At 49.6% G+C, this 17601-nt stretch overlaps 1 protein-coding gene across 1 annotated transcript in view; it reads left to right on the top strand.

Moving 5' to 3' along the window:
- Positions 1-10557: 10557 nt before the first annotated feature.
- The window catches only part of LOC116947787 (RNA-binding protein Nova-1-like), a 55999-nt gene continuing 48955 nt past the window's right edge, over positions 10558-17601 (top strand). Inside the window, exon 1 of the mRNA XM_032963934.2 lies at positions 10558-11766. Within this exon, the coding sequence (XP_032819825.2) occupies positions 11535-11766 (232 nt within the window). The 5' untranslated portion in view covers positions 10558-11534. The remainder of the gene's footprint in view (positions 11767-17601) is intronic.

Raw genomic sequence — 17601 nt, 5'->3', positions numbered from 1 at the left:
TAAACCAATATTAATGCTCCAGTACACGCATAGTATTGTTTATTATTATTCACTCACGATATAATGCTCATAAATGTTGCACTTCAATAGCGCGTCGTGGTGAGCGTGAGCGCAGCATCAGCTGTCATCATTCGGGACGTAATGAGACGAAGCGCTCGGCACAGCTGAGCTCTCTCTCTCCCCCTCCCCCGTCTCCCTGCCTCCTCCCTCTCCTCCCCACCTCTCTCCCACCCCTCCCCTCTCCTCCCCACCTCTCTCCCACCCCTCCCCTCTCCTCCCCACCCCTCCCCTCTCCTCCCCACCCCTCTCCTCCCCTCCCCTCTCCTCCCCTCCCCTCTCCTCCCCACCCCTCTCCTCCCCTCCCCACCGCTCCCCTCCCCACCCATTCCCCTCTCCTGCCCATCCCCTGACTCATGCTCCATCCACACAGCGCTCCCTCCCTTCCACGTCTCTCTGCAGTCGCCCCATGGATGCGATGATCATCATCATAGATTATCATCACATCCTACACATCACCCATCATCTTCCCATCATCCCCCAATACTCAGACCATCATCACATCCAACACATCATCCATTATCATCCAATCACCATATTTCAACATGCAGAACAAAACCACACCCCCTCCCACCTCACGGCGTCTGTGGTCGACAGACAAAACACCAGGTGTTCCTGAGCTCGTTTGCTGAGATTTTAGATCAAATAAAATCCAAATAAAGGTGGTCTGCCTGTGTGTGCGCGTGTCTGGGGAGCGATAGTGCAGGGGGTTAGCTCGCTGCGCTGCGATGGGAACCCGGCCAGACGAGTTCGATTTCCCGCTCACAGCCACCAACACCGGTGACGATTATCTGAACCGGTCCTGAGCCTCTCCTAGGTCGACTCAGCCTCAAATGAGTACCTGGTGCGATGTGTGAACATCCCCACTAGGGATACAAAGGCGTGGGGGTGCTGGCTACCCACCAGCTTCGTGTGCCGTGCCGTGCCGGCTTTCATAAATACTCGCTAACAGCACTTGCCCCAAAAGACTGTTCAGGCTATACGGGGGATATTTGTCAATGTCTAGAGGTGGTGGTGCGGTGGTTAGCGCGCTGCGCTATGAACCCTGCGACGTGAGTACAGCACGGCTGACATCCTCGGCGGTTATCTTTATAATTGATAGACATCCCCCCGAAGTTGATTCGACTATGTGGAGACGAAGGCGGCCGGGCATGGGTACTCATGGCCACGCACTCCTTTCTGCTCCGTGCAGGTCCCACACAGCACCCGACATTGGATAAATATAGTGGATATTTGGGGGATATTAGTCATCTTGTGGTTGTGCACAGACCTATACAGAGAACCCCCTTTAGTCTTCGAGACTGTTGGGGCACCTAGAATCCAGTCTGCTTCAACAAGCTGACTCGCACCTCCGATTAGCATGATTGGTCACGTACGGTGCGAAAAAAGTTCAACATTCATTCAAGATATAGGTTTGCATTGGAGACGGCTACCAGGAATGTCTCCCTCCACGTGCTTCTGTTCTGCGCCGCTTCTCTCGTCACATCCACTGCCCTCGCATCGAGACCCACAGCCTCGTATACACTTCCACGATACATATAATTGCATAGAGATCCATAGGTTTAGACAAAGACCCATAAACTTGCACAAATAGCATCGAGTAACAACCGAATGCCCCACGACTGCGAGGGGGCGGCTGCATGGATTTTATTTCTGCACGTGCACCGCACGCCTGTGCTCTCGTCGCATCCACTGTCCCCGTGTCTCGTTCCACCGCATCATCCCATCTCACACTCGGTCTCTCGCCACTGCTCCTTTCTGCCCTGCCAACGGCGGCATCTCCACGGCCCCTTTCCCATCGCATCTCCTTTGTCACTTCTCCGCACACGCCTCGATCAAACCCAAGTCTCGCCTCCACTTAGCGTCTCGAGAATATTCATTGGCAAACCCCGCCAGGGCTCCCAACGTATTAAATCCCCTTTCTTAGCTGTAGATATACAATTGTTGCTGGAAAATCCAATCGACCCCAAACCTGTAGCGTGACTTTGTTTAGGAAATGTTTGGGGTGTAGGACGTACAATACAAAATTATTTGTGTGCATTAATACTGCATACGTATCTATGTTGAACTTCTTTCGCACCCTACGTAGCCAACCGTGATAATCGGAGGTGCGGGGGAAGGACAATAAACGGAATACAATAAGCAGTTATAAATAATTATCTTGTCAATTCTAGACATAAAAGTGCATATCTCCAGTGGCTTCTTAATATCGGAAGGAAGAGCGTTCCAGGCGGTCGCAGAAGGGCATCTGAAAGCGCGCGATGCAGTGGTCGTCCTTGTTCGATGCGAGGATGACCCCAGTTCGCGTGATGGTTTATGCTCCTTAGCGAAATACAGGCAGTATACGTGTCGCACGAATAGTCGATATAAATTGAAGGAGGGGGTCATACGAAATCCATGTCGCTTGCGTTTCACTTCAGTTATGTCCCGTGAAAATGCACGGGGAGTACAAATTGTACAATAATTTTCAAATGAAGTTTAATGTTCCGCGTTGTCCGTTCCCCTCCCACCGCCAAACGGTGTTAAACATTGTTTGATGTGACATGAAGAAGAGCCATTTCTCGAGACGTCGCCCATTAAATATTTATTTTCCCTTTTTAAGGCTAAAGATTGGTAGACCCGTATGCTGATAGTCTGCAAGTGTTGGCTAACTTTAGCTGCCCGCTTGATATCTGGACAAGCAAAGCAGGACGATAAGATAACGCAGAGAGGGCTCTAAATTAAACCCTCGGGCGTAATTGGTTGTGCCCGTGGGACGATGCAGCTGTGTGCCATTCCAGTGCGGGATAGAGGCTCCCAGATGATAACGTTTTGTTATGGAAAAAAAAGACAAGAGAACGGTCAATGCATATAAAATCTGATCGTGAAAGATCGAGATACGGTCCCCAAAATACTCGCTCTTCTCAGACAAGTGAATACTCATTAATTGGCTGATAATATTTTGATTTAAAGCTTTCGTGACTGCAGGGATTAATATTCTTGGTTCTTTCGGTAAAGTCACGTAGGAGGGAAATAATAAAATAATGAAAATATAAAACAATAAAATGCTCACGACGTTTCGACTGCAACACAAGCAATCATCATCAGGTGTGAAAACCACAACAAGAAAATGTGTTGTTTTCTTTTCTTGTTGTGGTTTTCACACCTGATAATGATTGCTTGTGTTGCAGTCGAAACGGCGTGAGAATTTCATTGTTTTATATTTTTTATTATTTTATTGTTTCCCTTCTACGTGGTGACTTTACCGAAAGAACCAAGAATATGGCTGATAATAGTTTAACACGCAGTCCTTGGCGACTAATATTATTAACAATAGAGATTATTGGGTAATATTTTGTCGTTAAACCCGCCACCGCCAGACACAGGCAATTAGTAAGCATAAGTAAAGGACCGCAGAACCTGGGCAATTTTTTGTCGCCGCGTGGGTTTTGACTTCCTCCTGCTCGTCTGTGGTTCCCGCTTGCGCCTCTGAGTCGTCTTCTCTGTTCGAGAGTGAGCGGCAAATCCTGTGTGGTGGCGCCTTTCGAGTTGAAATTAATTAATTCTCCTGTAATTCATACTCTTCGGTTTTATTCGGTCAAGTCACGTAGATAAAATAAAACAAAATGAAAGAAAAGACAATAATTAAATCACGACGTTTCGGAGGCAACGCAAGCTTCCGTCTTCAGGTGGAATAGTCACAGCAAAAGATCTGTGTAGAGTACACAGCTCTGAGACGATCGGGTTTATATATAGGTTAAAGGGGGGGGGGGGGGGAGGAGTCAGAGAGGGGGGTGGGTGTGTGGGAGGGCTGAGACAAAAGTGGAAGGCTGTGGTGGACTGCCAACAGTCTGCCAACAGTCCACCACAGCCTACCATTTTTGTCTCAGCCCTCCCACCCACCCCCCTTTCTGACTCCTCCCCCCCCCCTTAACCTATTTATATACAGCTTAAAGGACGCGACCTGGGCTTGGCTGTTTTCGCTCCAACGCTGTCCTCTGGACAGTCCGGTCCCTTCACCTGATGAAGGCCACTTGTGTTGTGGCCGAAACGTCGTGATTTTTTTTTTTACCTACGTGACTTTACCGAGTAGAACCAAAGAGTATGGATCCTTGCAGTCACGAAAGCTTTAAATCTAGAAACCGCCACCTCTCACATTCCGACCGTGTGTAATAATCCACATAAGCATCTACCCGCAACGTGCTGATTTAATCGCTCCGTCTCCTGAAATAGCGTATTCTTCCGATTATACAACACACATTTTTTTTCAAGTTTAACACGTAAGCTTTCGCGGCCAATTTTAGCCATAATACATCTCGTTCTGAGTTAGATCTCGTAAATATAAATGTTTATAGCGTTCAATAAACTGGAGAGTATAGTAGATATTTCCTGCCAGAGATGGAGTCGAGGAAACTCGATCAGTAAAGGAATCGTCACGCAACACCGACACATGAGCTTTTAATCACATTACAGCAGCTGGTTAAAGTTAATAACGTACACAGCTAGCCTGATGTCTCTTAGCTTCGTCAGCCGTGGTCAATCCACTGCTGGATGAATGAATTTCCAAGCGTACGCCATCTCTCACGATCATGCGATATGATAATCCACCCAGCAGCCGCACAGCAGCTGATTACATCGCTCCATCTCCACAGTGGATGTCCTCTCGGACCCCTTCCATTCCCCGGCTGCCACTCCGTTATTACGATGTCTTGACTGCCATCCAGCATCCATTCTTACGAAGCGTCCTGAAGTGAGTATAGCTTTGAAGTGTTGGTTCAATTTGATTGAAGACAAATATTTTATAATATAATTAATATTCATATTCTTAGTTCTTTCGGAAAAGCAATAAAATTCTCACGAGAGAATTTTATTGTTTTAGATTTTCATTTTGTTTAATTATTTTATTGTTTCCCTTCTACGTGGTGACTTTACCGAAAGAACTAAGGATATGAATCCCTGCAGTCACGAAAGCTTTAAATAAAAATATGATTAATATTCTTTGGTTCTCGTTACAAAACTACGACGTGCCGCGTGTAGCGTGTCTCGTGGTGTCGTTACTGTTGCATGGAGGATGGAACGTCCGTGGATGCCTATTCGCCACCCTCCTTGGCTGCTGCGTTTCTCAAGGTTCGGCGTGAATGCGAAAACTCCACCGCCACCCCACCCCCTTCACGAGTGATGGAGCAGTTGTGGAGAGAGTGGAGGAGTTCCCATACCTGGGTAGCGTGCTAATAACGACCGGTTCCGGTTGAGCAGTAGGAGTGAGACTCCTGCTGTGGAAGCTACCACGACTATCGCTCCACACGAAGCTGCTTGTCTCCTTGGGCGCCACGGTGGCGAGATGTTAACTACCTTGCCTGGTATACAGGAGGTAGAGGTCGTGGGTTCGATCCCGACCATGACACCCGCATATTTGGAGTTTGCATGTTCACGTGGTCGTGTGGATTTTTCTCCTGATCATCCTGTTATTCACTCCACATTTAGAAACATGCATTAAGGGGCCGTCCATAAATGACGTCACGTAATTTTGGACGATTTTTGACCCCCCCCCCTCGTCACACGGCGTCACAAAAAGTCAGACCCCCCTCAAATATGACGTCATAAAGCTGTGCCCCCCCTCCCATTTTTTTTATTAATTAGAACGTGTTGTCTATATTTATTTAAAGTTGCGTATTTTGATGTGACGTCATATTTCTCGACCCCCCCCCCCCCTCGGCACACATCGTCACAAATGTCTGACCCCTCCTCCCCTAGGTGCGTGACGTCATTTATGGACGACCTCTAAGGCTGCTTTGCATTTCCATATAAGCCACTTCACTGGGCTATCATTTGTGACCAAGTCGCTTCTGAAAAAAAGCTACATAGCTCAGTGGGCCTTGCCTGGTAAAATAAAATAAAGATTCTAGTTTAGAAGTTTAGTTTCTATATGCTTGCGGATCGTGCACCCCATTGGATTGGCACGGTTGGTTACTTACGGTGCGAAATAAGTTCAACATACATCTGCGCCGGTTTGAAACATTCAGGCTGGCCTGCATACGATCCATTCTTTATATAATCAGACTGGATTGTGTGAGTTGCTCACAGATCCTTAAAAGATCTGGACAAGCGATGCTGCGTTGGCTGGGTCATGCAGGCCCGCATGCCAAGCCACCGCATGCCCACACAGCTTCTGTTTCGCCGGATAGAGGGGACTAAACAGGCGCTGTACGAGCTACAGAAGAGATGGAGTGATGTGGTACAGAAGAATGTAGAGTTAAGGGGACTTGCTAATGACTGCTACCAGCGGTGTCAAGATTGGCCTTTGTGAAGGAGGTTCGTGAAAAACGCCCAAGCGCTGCTGGAGGCCCTCCAACAGGAACGGAGGGCGGAGGCGCGATGCTCACAACAGCGAGTGGAGCGCGGGGCGGATAAAACGCAGCAAGTTGGCACAGTAGGGAGCACAGGTGGTGCATCTGTCGTGTCATTTCAAGGAAGGCAACCCATAACACCTGGGTCTGTCCCGTGACGTGCCAGCAGCGAGTCTTCCACACTTTACGTGACGGTTTCTAGGTGCACCTCAGAATCAGATTATTCATCCATATTGCAGGAATCCTATGAGTTATAAAGCAGTTTTTTTTACAGATATCCAATATGGAAAGGTCAACACGTGACAACAAGAAACAATAGAAAAACACGATAGGAGTGCAAAGTATAGGATAGGTAAAATTATCACATATTTACAAAATATATACAAATACAACTCAACAATTTTTTTTAATCTTACCAGGTAAAGCCCACTGAGCTATTAGCTTATTTTTCAGACGCGACCTGGCCACAAACGATAGCTCAAGGAAGTGGCTTATCACGTGGACATTTATAGCGGCAAAATAATCTTATAAACAAACGCATGTTGATGTAAAATGTGGAGGGAAAACCCGGAGGACCCGAAGAAAAATCCACGAGACCACGGGGAGAGAGAGACCACGCAGACTCCAAATATACAACAGGCGCCAGGGTCGAGATCGAACCCACGACTTCGTGTATACCAAACGAGGTCGTTAACATCTCGCCAAATAATAATTTTAACTCTGTGGTGACGCCACTAACGGCGGCTGCTTATTGTTGGTTGCGGCGTGAATGCGGCTCACAGAAGCGGCCTAAGAGCACCGTGGATTCCCATCGCCCTGCACTGATCTCCGCCGCTTGCCCCCCCTCCACCCTCCAGAGTCCCACAGGCACGTGATGGGATCGTTATTAATAGGCTGGGAGAGGGAGGGGGGCTATCACGGCCCCCCCCCACTCCGCCGGGTGATAATTGATCGTTACATTGATTCGCGATGGGCAGCTGCTGCCGCGGCCGCTGCTGGAAAGTGACGGCGGTAGAATTTCTCGGGAGGTCAAACAAACAAACAAAGGAACGCGGGCAGCGGTAAAGTTGAGAAGGTGTGGGGCGCTCGAGCGGAGGTGTGCACGCTGCCGCATTGGGAACTGCGCCGGGGAGGGTTGGGGAACTCGTGGGCATAGAGGAAGCGCGCCGATTCGAGTCTTACACCCATTGTTTGGAAATTGCTACGACTGTTGCGTTGGCGGTCGTGCGCACGCACAAAATAACTCAACACCCGACACGTTCCTCGTGAGTAACACTGCGTGGCCTTAAAATAGGCGGCGTGAAGGGCACATATGGAAAGGCAAGAGAGGTAGAGGCCAACTCTGCGAAGAAGGGCCATTGCCCAAAACGTCGCCTCAACATTATATATTCCATTTTGAGGCCACGGTGTCATCGACGAGTGTGTTGGGTTTGTTCGGCATCGGCTCAAGGGGCGTTAAAGGGGTTGGGCAGGAAGCTTTGTGGCTAGAGAGGACGCGATGAGCGATGGACAAAGACTTCTTCGTCTGGCTGATATAGAGCAGCCATTTAGATGTTAAATTCGCTTGGTCAGCCACTGGATTGGTTGGTTAACCACGTGATTGGTTGGTTAGCCATTTAATTGGTTAGCCACTGGATTGGTTGGTTAACCACGGGATTGGTTGGTTAGCCATTGAATTGATTAGCCACTGGATTGGTTGGTTAACCACGGGATTGGTTGGTTAACCATTGAATTGGTTAGCCACTGGATTGGTTGGTTAACCACGGGATTGGTTGGTTAGCCATTAAATTGGTTAGCCACTGGATTGGTTGGTTAACCACGGGATTGGTTGGTTAGCCATCGAATTGGTCAGCCACTGGATTTGTTGGTTAACCACGGGATTGGTTGGTTAGACATTGAATTGGTCAGCCACTGGATTGGTTGGTTAACCACGGGATTGGTTGGTTAGCCATTGAATTGGTTAGCCACTGGATTGGTTGGTTAACCACGGGATTGGTTGGTTAGCCATTGAATTGGTTAGCCACTGGATTGGTTGGTTAACCACGGGATTGGTTGGTTAACCATTGAATTGGTTAGCCACTGGATTGGTTGGTTAACCACGGGATTGGTTGGTTAGCCATTGAATTGGTTAGCCACTGGATTGGTTGGTTAACCACGGGATTGGTTGGTTAACCATTGAATTGGTTAGCCACTGGATTGGTTGGTTAACCACGGGATTGGTTGGTTAGCCATTGAATTGGTTAGCCACTGGATTGGTTGGTTAACCACGTGATTGGTTGGTTAGCCATTCCATTCTTTGGCCAGCCACTGGATTGGGTCATCCGGCCGTGCCTCCTGCCAACATGCTTGTTTTTTTCTGGGGCAGCCGAGCGAGCGCGTTTGCCATCGCTGTTCCATTATCCGGTCGGGATTATCACGTTCGAGGGTTCCCTTGTCGTCCAATCTTCCCTGGCCCGTGCGGATCCGGTGTGGCGAGGTCCCGTCGCCGCCGTGGGAGGTTGAATTCGGGTTTATTTTCCGTGCGCGGTTGGATGGATTTCCACAGCGCGTTCCCCAATGCTGCATCGAAGGGCCGAGACCGGCCTCGCGTTGACTTCGGGGCGGAGACTGCTGACGGATTGGATGCCGAAGAGTAAAACGCGCCCGAGAAGGACCACCACCGCGGATATTGGTTACAACCAGATTAGCTCACGTGTGTGTGTTTGTCTTTGTATGTACGTGGATATATCCAGAGCTTTCGTTTCTCATGGAATATTTCCCCATCACCCCCCCCAGGTCACAGGACGCATGCGCTGCCCTCCCGCCCCCCAACCTCCGCCAACAATTTGCCCCGGGGTCTTAAACAGAAGAGGGCCTCGCAGATGGACCTTGTTGTCGTCACTCATGGATCCGGGGGGGGGGGGGGGGGCACGTGGCATACCACCCCCACACCCGCCTGGGAAATGAGCCCCGGGCCACCCAGATACGTCTGTGTGGCTCTGAGTATTGATACACAAAAACAAAGGTTCCCCGGGAGAGTATAGACTTAAGAAACTGTTGGGCCAAGTGCTGTTCGCGAGGACGTATGAAGGCCGGCATAGCACACGAGGGGGTGAGTGGCCAACACCACGCCTGGTCGCCTCTGTCTCCCGAGGGGCGGCGTTTACACATCGCACCTATTTGTGGCTGAGTGGACATAGGGCAGGCTTAGGACCCTTTCAGAAAATCGTCAATGGTGTTGACCGTGAGCGGGAATCGAACTCGGATCGTCGGGGTTTCGGAGCTCGCTGACCTCTGCGCCACCGCTCCCCGCGCATCGATACACACATACACACACCGCCCTCGACTCCACGTATTTGATTTATCCAATCCAGCATTGCAGATCAACAACAACAACAACGGGATCAACATCACCACAGAGCCGCGGTGCTGCGAATGCGTGGGATCGTCCCTACAGACGCGTCATCACGCCTGCACGTGGCTCGCATCTCATTGCGCACGCTGTGTGCGCGTACGCGCGATTGCTTTGTGCGCGGATTGGTGGCGCAGTTGTTAGCGCACCGCGCTACGAACACAGCGACCTCTCACTCACGACCAATAACAGTGGCCTTCCATGAGTACCTGCTGCGGGATGTAAACATCAGCACTGGAGAGACAAAGGCGGCCGAGCGTGTTGTTGGCCACCCACCCCCTCGTCTGCCGCCCCGGCCTTCATAGGTGCTCGCCAACAGCACTTGCCCCAACAGTTTGTCAAGGCTACACGGAGGATCTTTGTCTTTGTTCGTATTCGGTGTGTTCTGGCGTGGGTGCAGAGGGCGCTGTGTTGGAGGGAGATTGGTGAATTCACGAGCGAACGAGCGGAGAGGGAGGAGAGAGATCGACACAGGGGAGAGCTGAAAGAGGGGGAGCGAGCGGCGAGGGAGAGCCAGGAGAGAGAGAGGGGGGTGGGTAGAGGGAGGAGGGGTGCTGATAGAGGCAGGAGAGGGGGAGAGTTGGAGAGAGCCAAAAGAGAGAGAGTCGAGAAAAAGGGGTGGAGGGGGGGAGAATAGAGAGGCGAGTGGGAGGAGAGAGCGAATGAGATGGGGGGGGGGAGTGTGTGGAGAGAGGCGAGAGAACGGAGAGGAGGGGGTGAGAGAGAGAGAGAGGGGGAGAGAGAGAGAGAGGGGGAGAGAGTGTGGAAAACGTGGGGGAAGAGAGAGAAAGAGAGCCGGTGAGGCATGATAGAGCGAGGAGAGGGGGGTGAGTGAGAGAAAATAAGAGGAGAGGGAGGAGAGAGGGGGAGAGATAGCTCATTGATTATGCGTGGTTTTTCTTTGCTGTTGCTGCGTTCTCTTAAAGGTTGCGTCCGCATTTGAGAGAGAGGCTTGGAGTGAGGCGAGAGAGCGAATAGGGGTGAGCGAGAGAAGAGAGAGGGGGAACAGAGCGCACTGATTGTGCGTGCATTCTCTCCAGCTGTATACAACTCTTACCGCCGTCGGAGAGAGAGCGAGAAGGGAGAGAGAGAGATCTTGCGACAAAAAGGGGAGCTGGGGTAGGGAGAGTGTGGGGGAGAGTGGCGCGCGTGCTATCACAGTTCGCTGCGCCTGTTTGCGCAGAGCAAGCGGATTGCAGACACACGTGGGTCACGCGGGAGAGATACAGACTCTGCAGATCGACTCAGACGGAGGTATCGACGGGAGGGACGCAGAGAGCTACGGAGATCACGCTGAGCGGATGAACGACAAAGTCGGGCGGGCACACACGCAGACGGACAGACATACGCACTGAGACACACGTACACCGCACGCAGACCAGACGGACACGCAGGCACAAACACGGAGTGAGCCACACACGGAGGCTCAATAGAGGGAGAGGGAGATACAGGCGGAGGCAGAGGGACTCACAAACGGAGACAAACCCCCTAAAGCGGGACACAGGGAGACGGAGACGTAGAGACGCACAAAGGAACACACGCACGCACGCGCACGCACACACGCGCGCGCGCGCGCGGGGTCGCATAGAGACGAATACACGAGAGAGGAAGCTCACACGAGGAGACTCGACAAAGGAAGGCAACGCACAGACGCAGCGAGGGGGTGACGGAGGAAGATCGAGGGACACCGAGAGGAAGGCACAAACGCACGCATACGGAGACACGCGGAGGAGCGATTTCCATACAATGACGGACATGGAATGATGAGAGACTGCGAGCACAGATCGCGTGTATCAAATCCGCACTGTGAGCACCGCATTTCGGACAGCACCAGCGCCATGGCGTCCAGTCAGCAGCTTCACCAGCACTACCACCAGCAGCAGCAGGGAGGAGACGTGGGTGCTGTGGAGGTGGACATCCATTATGAGTCCCGCAAGCGGCCTCTGGAAGACGCGACGGATCAAGGGGTGAATAGCAAGAGGATTCACACCGGTGAGGTGTTCAGCTGCTGGGCTGGCTTCCCATTACATGGCATCATCATAATCATCAACAACAACAACATCATCTTCAACATCAGCAACAGCATTGTCATCAACGTCGCCATGAACGTTGTCGTTATCAACGGCACCATTGTCATACTCAACATCGTCAACATTTCCATTATCATCATGAAACGCATCGTCGTTATCGACATTGCCATTATTAACATTATCATCAAATACATTACCAACATCATCATTATTGTCATTATCAACATCATCAGCTAAATCATCATCAACACTGCCACTATCAACACCATAAACGTTGCCATTTTTTATTACTTATCCGTCGAAACGACGGGGGAATCCAGACATTGTGATCACCATCATCATTGTCATCATTTATGAACAGCATCGACATGATCATCATGAACATTGTCATCATCACATTATCATCAACACCATCATCGTCAACAGCATTAACATTGTCATCAACGCCTGTTCTAAACATCATAATCAAAATCATTAATATTGTCATCATCATCATCAATGTCATCATGAACATTATCATAAACATCATCAGCATCATCATATGTGTCGTTGCCTTCAACCAGGATGATGATCGCAATAAAACGAGGCCGAGCGCGTCGGACCGTGGGCAGCTAAGCAGTGATTTTTTTTTTAGCCTGGTCAGTACACGGATGGGTTGAGCACCAACCAGGCTTGCCAGGTGGTGTAGGCGTGGGACTGCGAGGGGTGGCCGGGAGATGGCGGTGCTGAGGGCTGCCTCCTTGGTGGACAGCGGCGTGGTGCTCTGACGAATGGAACGAGCGGGGGTGGGGGGAACCCGGGGGGGGGGGCTCAGGTGGGGGGGCACAGGTGGGGGGGGGCCCAGATGGTGGACCCAGGTGGGGGGGGCCCAGGTGGGGGGGGGGGGGCTCAGGTGGGGACGCAGGTGGGGGGGGGCACAGGTGGGGGGGGACCCAGGTTTGGGGTGGTGGGGGGACCCAGGTGGGGGTGGGGGGCGACCCAGGTGGGGGGGCCCAGGGGGGGGCGGACCCAGGTGGGGGGGAGGGGGTCACAGGTGGGGGGGGGTGCATCATCCCAGTGTGGCAGGACCCTTCCTCAGCGAGTCTTGAGACTCGCTGAGGAAGGGACTCGCTGAGGTTTTCCTGGCTAGATAATTGGAACTATCGTCACCGTTATCATACAAATGCGAGCATGTGTACGCGTATCGTGTGTGTGCGTGTCTTTGTTTGATATGTGTGTGCGCGCACGTAATGCGTGTTTATATATTTGTGTTTTATGTAGATGTGAATACAGCAATGTATTTTCGGGAACTGTGGCGTGGCAGTTGGCACACCACGCCACCGGTTCTGGGCCTCCCCTAGGTCGACTCAGCCTTAAATGCGTGCCTGGGGCAGTGTGTTTAAACATCAGCAGTGGGGAGACAAAGACGGCCGGGCGTGGGGTGTACTGAACACTTACCACCCTCGTGTGGCGTGTCGGGCATAATATATGCTCGCTAACAGCACTTGCCCCGACAGTCAGTTAAAGGCTAGAAGGGATATGTTTCGCCTTGTTATACTGTAATGTATATATGTTGTGTGTACGTATGTAATTAACATGTGTACGCATGTAATTAACATGTGTGCGCGTGTGTCTCGGCAATGAATCACTTGCATTTTAATGGTGATTTAGTCCGACTCCACGAACCTCTTACAGCGTTTGTAATTAGTGCCCTATACGACTGACATTTAACAATATTAATCAGCAGAGGACAAATAAGGCTCTCCACAAAAAAATAATAATTCTTTATGTAACCCATCGGCACCACGGCTTTGTGGCGGGGTCAACAATTTCAGCAACATTGATTCAGTACGAGCAAAACTCTGGACCGGTTTTGACGTGAGATGTCTCTTCAGCAGGGTCAGGCTTGCTTGAATCATTACTGGTCAATGGGCAATCTATTTAGGCCGATGTCCTCTCTGTTAAGATTTGGGACCTAGTTAAAGGTATATTAACACATCTCCCCGATCTCAGAAGCTAGGCAGACTTGAGCCTGGTTATATCTTGAATAGGAAACTTCGTAGGCTGGGGCTGCGAGGTGGCGAGGAGATGGAAGTACATAGAGCAATGGATGCCTGAATCTATCTGTGCAACTCTATTGAGTGTTACCCCCTCGTGTGTGTAATTGGGTTTTTTTCTGGGTCCTCCAGTTTTCTGAAAACACGAAATCCAGACACGCATTGACTTAACACGGAATTGACCAAATGTCCCACATGTAGGGCCCTCTCTGCCAACGAGTCTTGAGGGTCATCCTTTTCTTGGGTTTATGGTAATGATGCTGATAACGATGATGACATTGATGATGATGATGATACCGTGTACAGTGAGGGAAAAAAGTATTTGATCCCCTGCTGATTTTGTACGTTTGCCCACTGACAAAGAAATGATCAGTCTAAAATTTTAATGGTAGGTTTATTTGAACAGTGAGAGACAGAATAACAACAACAAAATCCAGAAAAACGCATGTCAAAAATGTAAATTGATTTGCATTTTAATGAGAGAAATAAGTATTTGACCCCTCCGCAAAACATGACTTAGTACTTGGTGGCAAAACCCTTGTTGGCAATCACAGAGGTCAGACGTTTCTTGTAGTTGGCCACCAGGTTTGCATACATCTCAGGAGGAATTTTGTCCCACTGCTCTTTGCAGATCTTCTCCAAGTCATTAAGGTTTTGAGGCTGATGTTTGGCAACTCGAACCTTCAGCTCCCTCCACAGATTTTCTATGGGATTAAGGTCTGGAGGCTGGCTAGGCCACTCCAGGACCTTAATGTGCTTCTTCTTGAGCCACTCTTTTGTTACCCTGGCCGTTTGTTTTTGGTCATTGTCATGCTGGAATACCCATCCACGAGCCATTTTCAATGCCCTGGCTGAGGGAAGGAGATTCTCACCCAAGATTTGACGGTACATGGCCCCGTCCATCGTCCCTTTGATGCGATGAAGTTGTCCTGTCCCCTTAGCAGAAAAACACCCCCAAAGCATAATGTTTCCACCTCCATGTTTGACGGTGGGGATGGTGTTCTTGGGGTCATAGGCAGCATTCCTCCTCCTCCAAACACGGCGAGTTGAGTTGATGCCAAAGAGCTCCATTTTGGTCTCATCTGACCATAACACTTTCACCCAGTTGTCCTCTGAATCATTTAGATGTTCATTGGCAAACTTCAGACGGGCATGTATATGTGCTTTCTTGAGCAGGGGGACCTTGCAGGCGCTGCAGGATTTCAGCCCTTCACGGCGTAGTGTGTTACCAATTGTTTTCTTGGTGACTATGGTCCCAGCTGCCTTGAGATCATTGATAAGATCCTCCCGTGTAGTTCTGGGCTGATTCCCCACCGTTCTCATGATCATTGCAACTCCACGAGGTGAGATCTTGCATGGAGCCCCAGGCCGAGGGAGATTGACAGTTCTTTTGTGTTTCTTCTATTTGCGAATAATCGCAACAACTGTTGTCACCCTCTCACCAAGCTGCTTGGCAATGGTCTTGTAGCCCATTCCAGCCTTGTGTAGGTCTACAATCTTGTCCCTGACATCCTTGGAGAGCTCTTTGGTCTTGGCCATGGTGGAGAGTTTGGAATCTGATTTATTGATTGCTTCTGTGGACAGGTGTCTTCATACAGGTAACAAGCTGAGATTAGGAGCACTCCCTTCAAGAGTGTACTCCTAATCTCAGCTATAGTTACCTGTATAAAAAACACCTGGGAGCCAGAAATCTTTCTGATTGAGAGGGGGTCAAATACTTATTTCCCTCATTAAAATGCAAATCAATTTATAACATTTTTGACATGCGTTTTTCTGGATTTTGTTGTTGTTATTCTATCTCTCACTGTTCAAATAAACCTAACATTAAAATTATAGACTGATCATTTCTTTGTCAGTGGGCAAATGTACAAAATCAGCAGGGGATCAAATACTTTTTTCCCTCACTGTAGCTCCTGGCCAAGATTTCAACTGTTTCCATCACAACTGGCAGCCCCGTTCTTCTTTAGACTGAGCTACACAGCAATATATTGTAACATACATGCCCCGATATGTAGACTCAAATACACACACCCTAATATGTATACTCTGATACGTATACTTGTACTATATGTGTATTAATACACGCTATGACATATGGAAGGACACAGCGTTAAGTGTGGATCAACGCATCTTTCCCTGCTGTTACTCACGTAGCTGGATGTGATTGGACTCTTCGGCAATGACGTCGCAGGTTTAATTAATTGGACGAATTCTTTAATGAGAGAGAGAGAGCAGAGCGAGAGATGAGCCAATTATTCGGGCCGATTGTGCAAGGCTGCATGCACTGCAGAGCAGTTCTACTCCTGCTGCTGGCAAGGATCTACATGCAATTGAATGTATGTGGTGTCCTATTGAAGGTACACATTTTAGGGCCCTTGTCCCGATATCCTACTGCTTTTGCACCCAACTTACGCGGTCGGTAACCCACCGGGCTACGATAATTACATCTTTAAAAAAACACATGTTCTGCACGATGTCCCGGTGCTTTATCTTACCCTAGACAAGTGTCGCTTGAGTCACAAGATTATTTTGTTTTCTCTCACGTGGGTCCGATTGCATTGTGCATAATTTGGCCAAATTCTATCGACGATTAGTTTGGCAATCATTCATATATTTAGTAGAGCAGGTGAGGAGCCCGTGGGGAGAACTTGTCTATGATTTGTATATATGTTTGAAACAATGCTTATATGTTAACGCCAACGGGGTTAAATCAGTGAGACCCCCCCCCCCCCCAGTGAAACCCCGTGGGGGTGGGGGGTCACCCCCCAAGAAACTGAGCCAGAAAACCCAAGGGACCAAGAAAGAAACCAAATCAACCGAGACGGAATCCAAATAAACTGAGTCACAGAAACATTTGGAGTGGGTGGTGGGGGGGATGGCGTTAATAAATGAGTTTACGCTGCGGCAATCGGCTGATGTCCACCGCCGCGTAGTAAATTCAACGATAATACCTTGTATGGATGTTATTAGTTTGCGGCTAGTTTCTCAAATAAAGGCTGTGCCTAGAGCCAACGCTTTTGGAGGGAGCTGACCGTTGGCAAAATCGAGACGTGAACCAATCGCCAAGCTGACGGTGAGACTCTCCGGTACACAGGGGTCGGGTGTGGTCATCGCAGGTACAGGACATCGAACGTGAGAATCCATTGCACCGGCCCTCGGAGACCCCTCAACATTTGTGAAAAACCACGAGTGTGTGACGGGTAATCCTTGAGACTTTAACACGTGTGCCTTTTGTGTATCCGGGAAAGCCTCACTAAGTCTCAGTATTCCTTTTTTTCAGAAAGGGGCCCTGTTGCATTGGGAATGTTTGGCTAAATTGCATGAATGCAAGTTTAGCTTCGTGTGGGAGAAAACCGGAGAGGCCCGGAGAAAACCCACCACATATGGAGAAGGGTGACACTCAGCAATGCCATCTCCTGGCTACCGCTCAACTCAGCACCGCACTGATACATGCAAGAATTCCCCATTCGGATGTAACTCGCTGACGCGCCCCTACTGGACATCTGTGAAAAAGAGCTTCATAGCTCGTCGGATTCCTCTAGGACAAATACAGATTTTGATACCTACTGTACAACAGCGGGCAAGCATTGCTGATCACCCATCCAAGCACTAGCCTGGCTCAACCATGCTAAGAATATTCCAACGTTTGACAAATTATTTGGTGCTGCTGCCACATTGGCAACGGTCGAACAAGCACAATTAACCAAAAAAAACAACTCTATACATTTGGCAATAACACTGGCCTTAAAACATATTTTTGT

This window comes from Petromyzon marinus, chromosome 31 (genome assembly GCF_048934315.1).
Source record: "Petromyzon marinus isolate PM22_M1 ecotype Great Lakes invasive population chromosome 31, UKy_Petmar_22M1.pri1.0, whole genome shotgun sequence".
Taxonomy (NCBI): Eukaryota; Metazoa; Chordata; class Hyperoartia; order Petromyzontiformes; family Petromyzontidae; genus Petromyzon; species Petromyzon marinus.
Note: the sequence above shows the minus strand (reverse complement) of the source record. Positions and strands in the feature narration are given on the sequence as shown.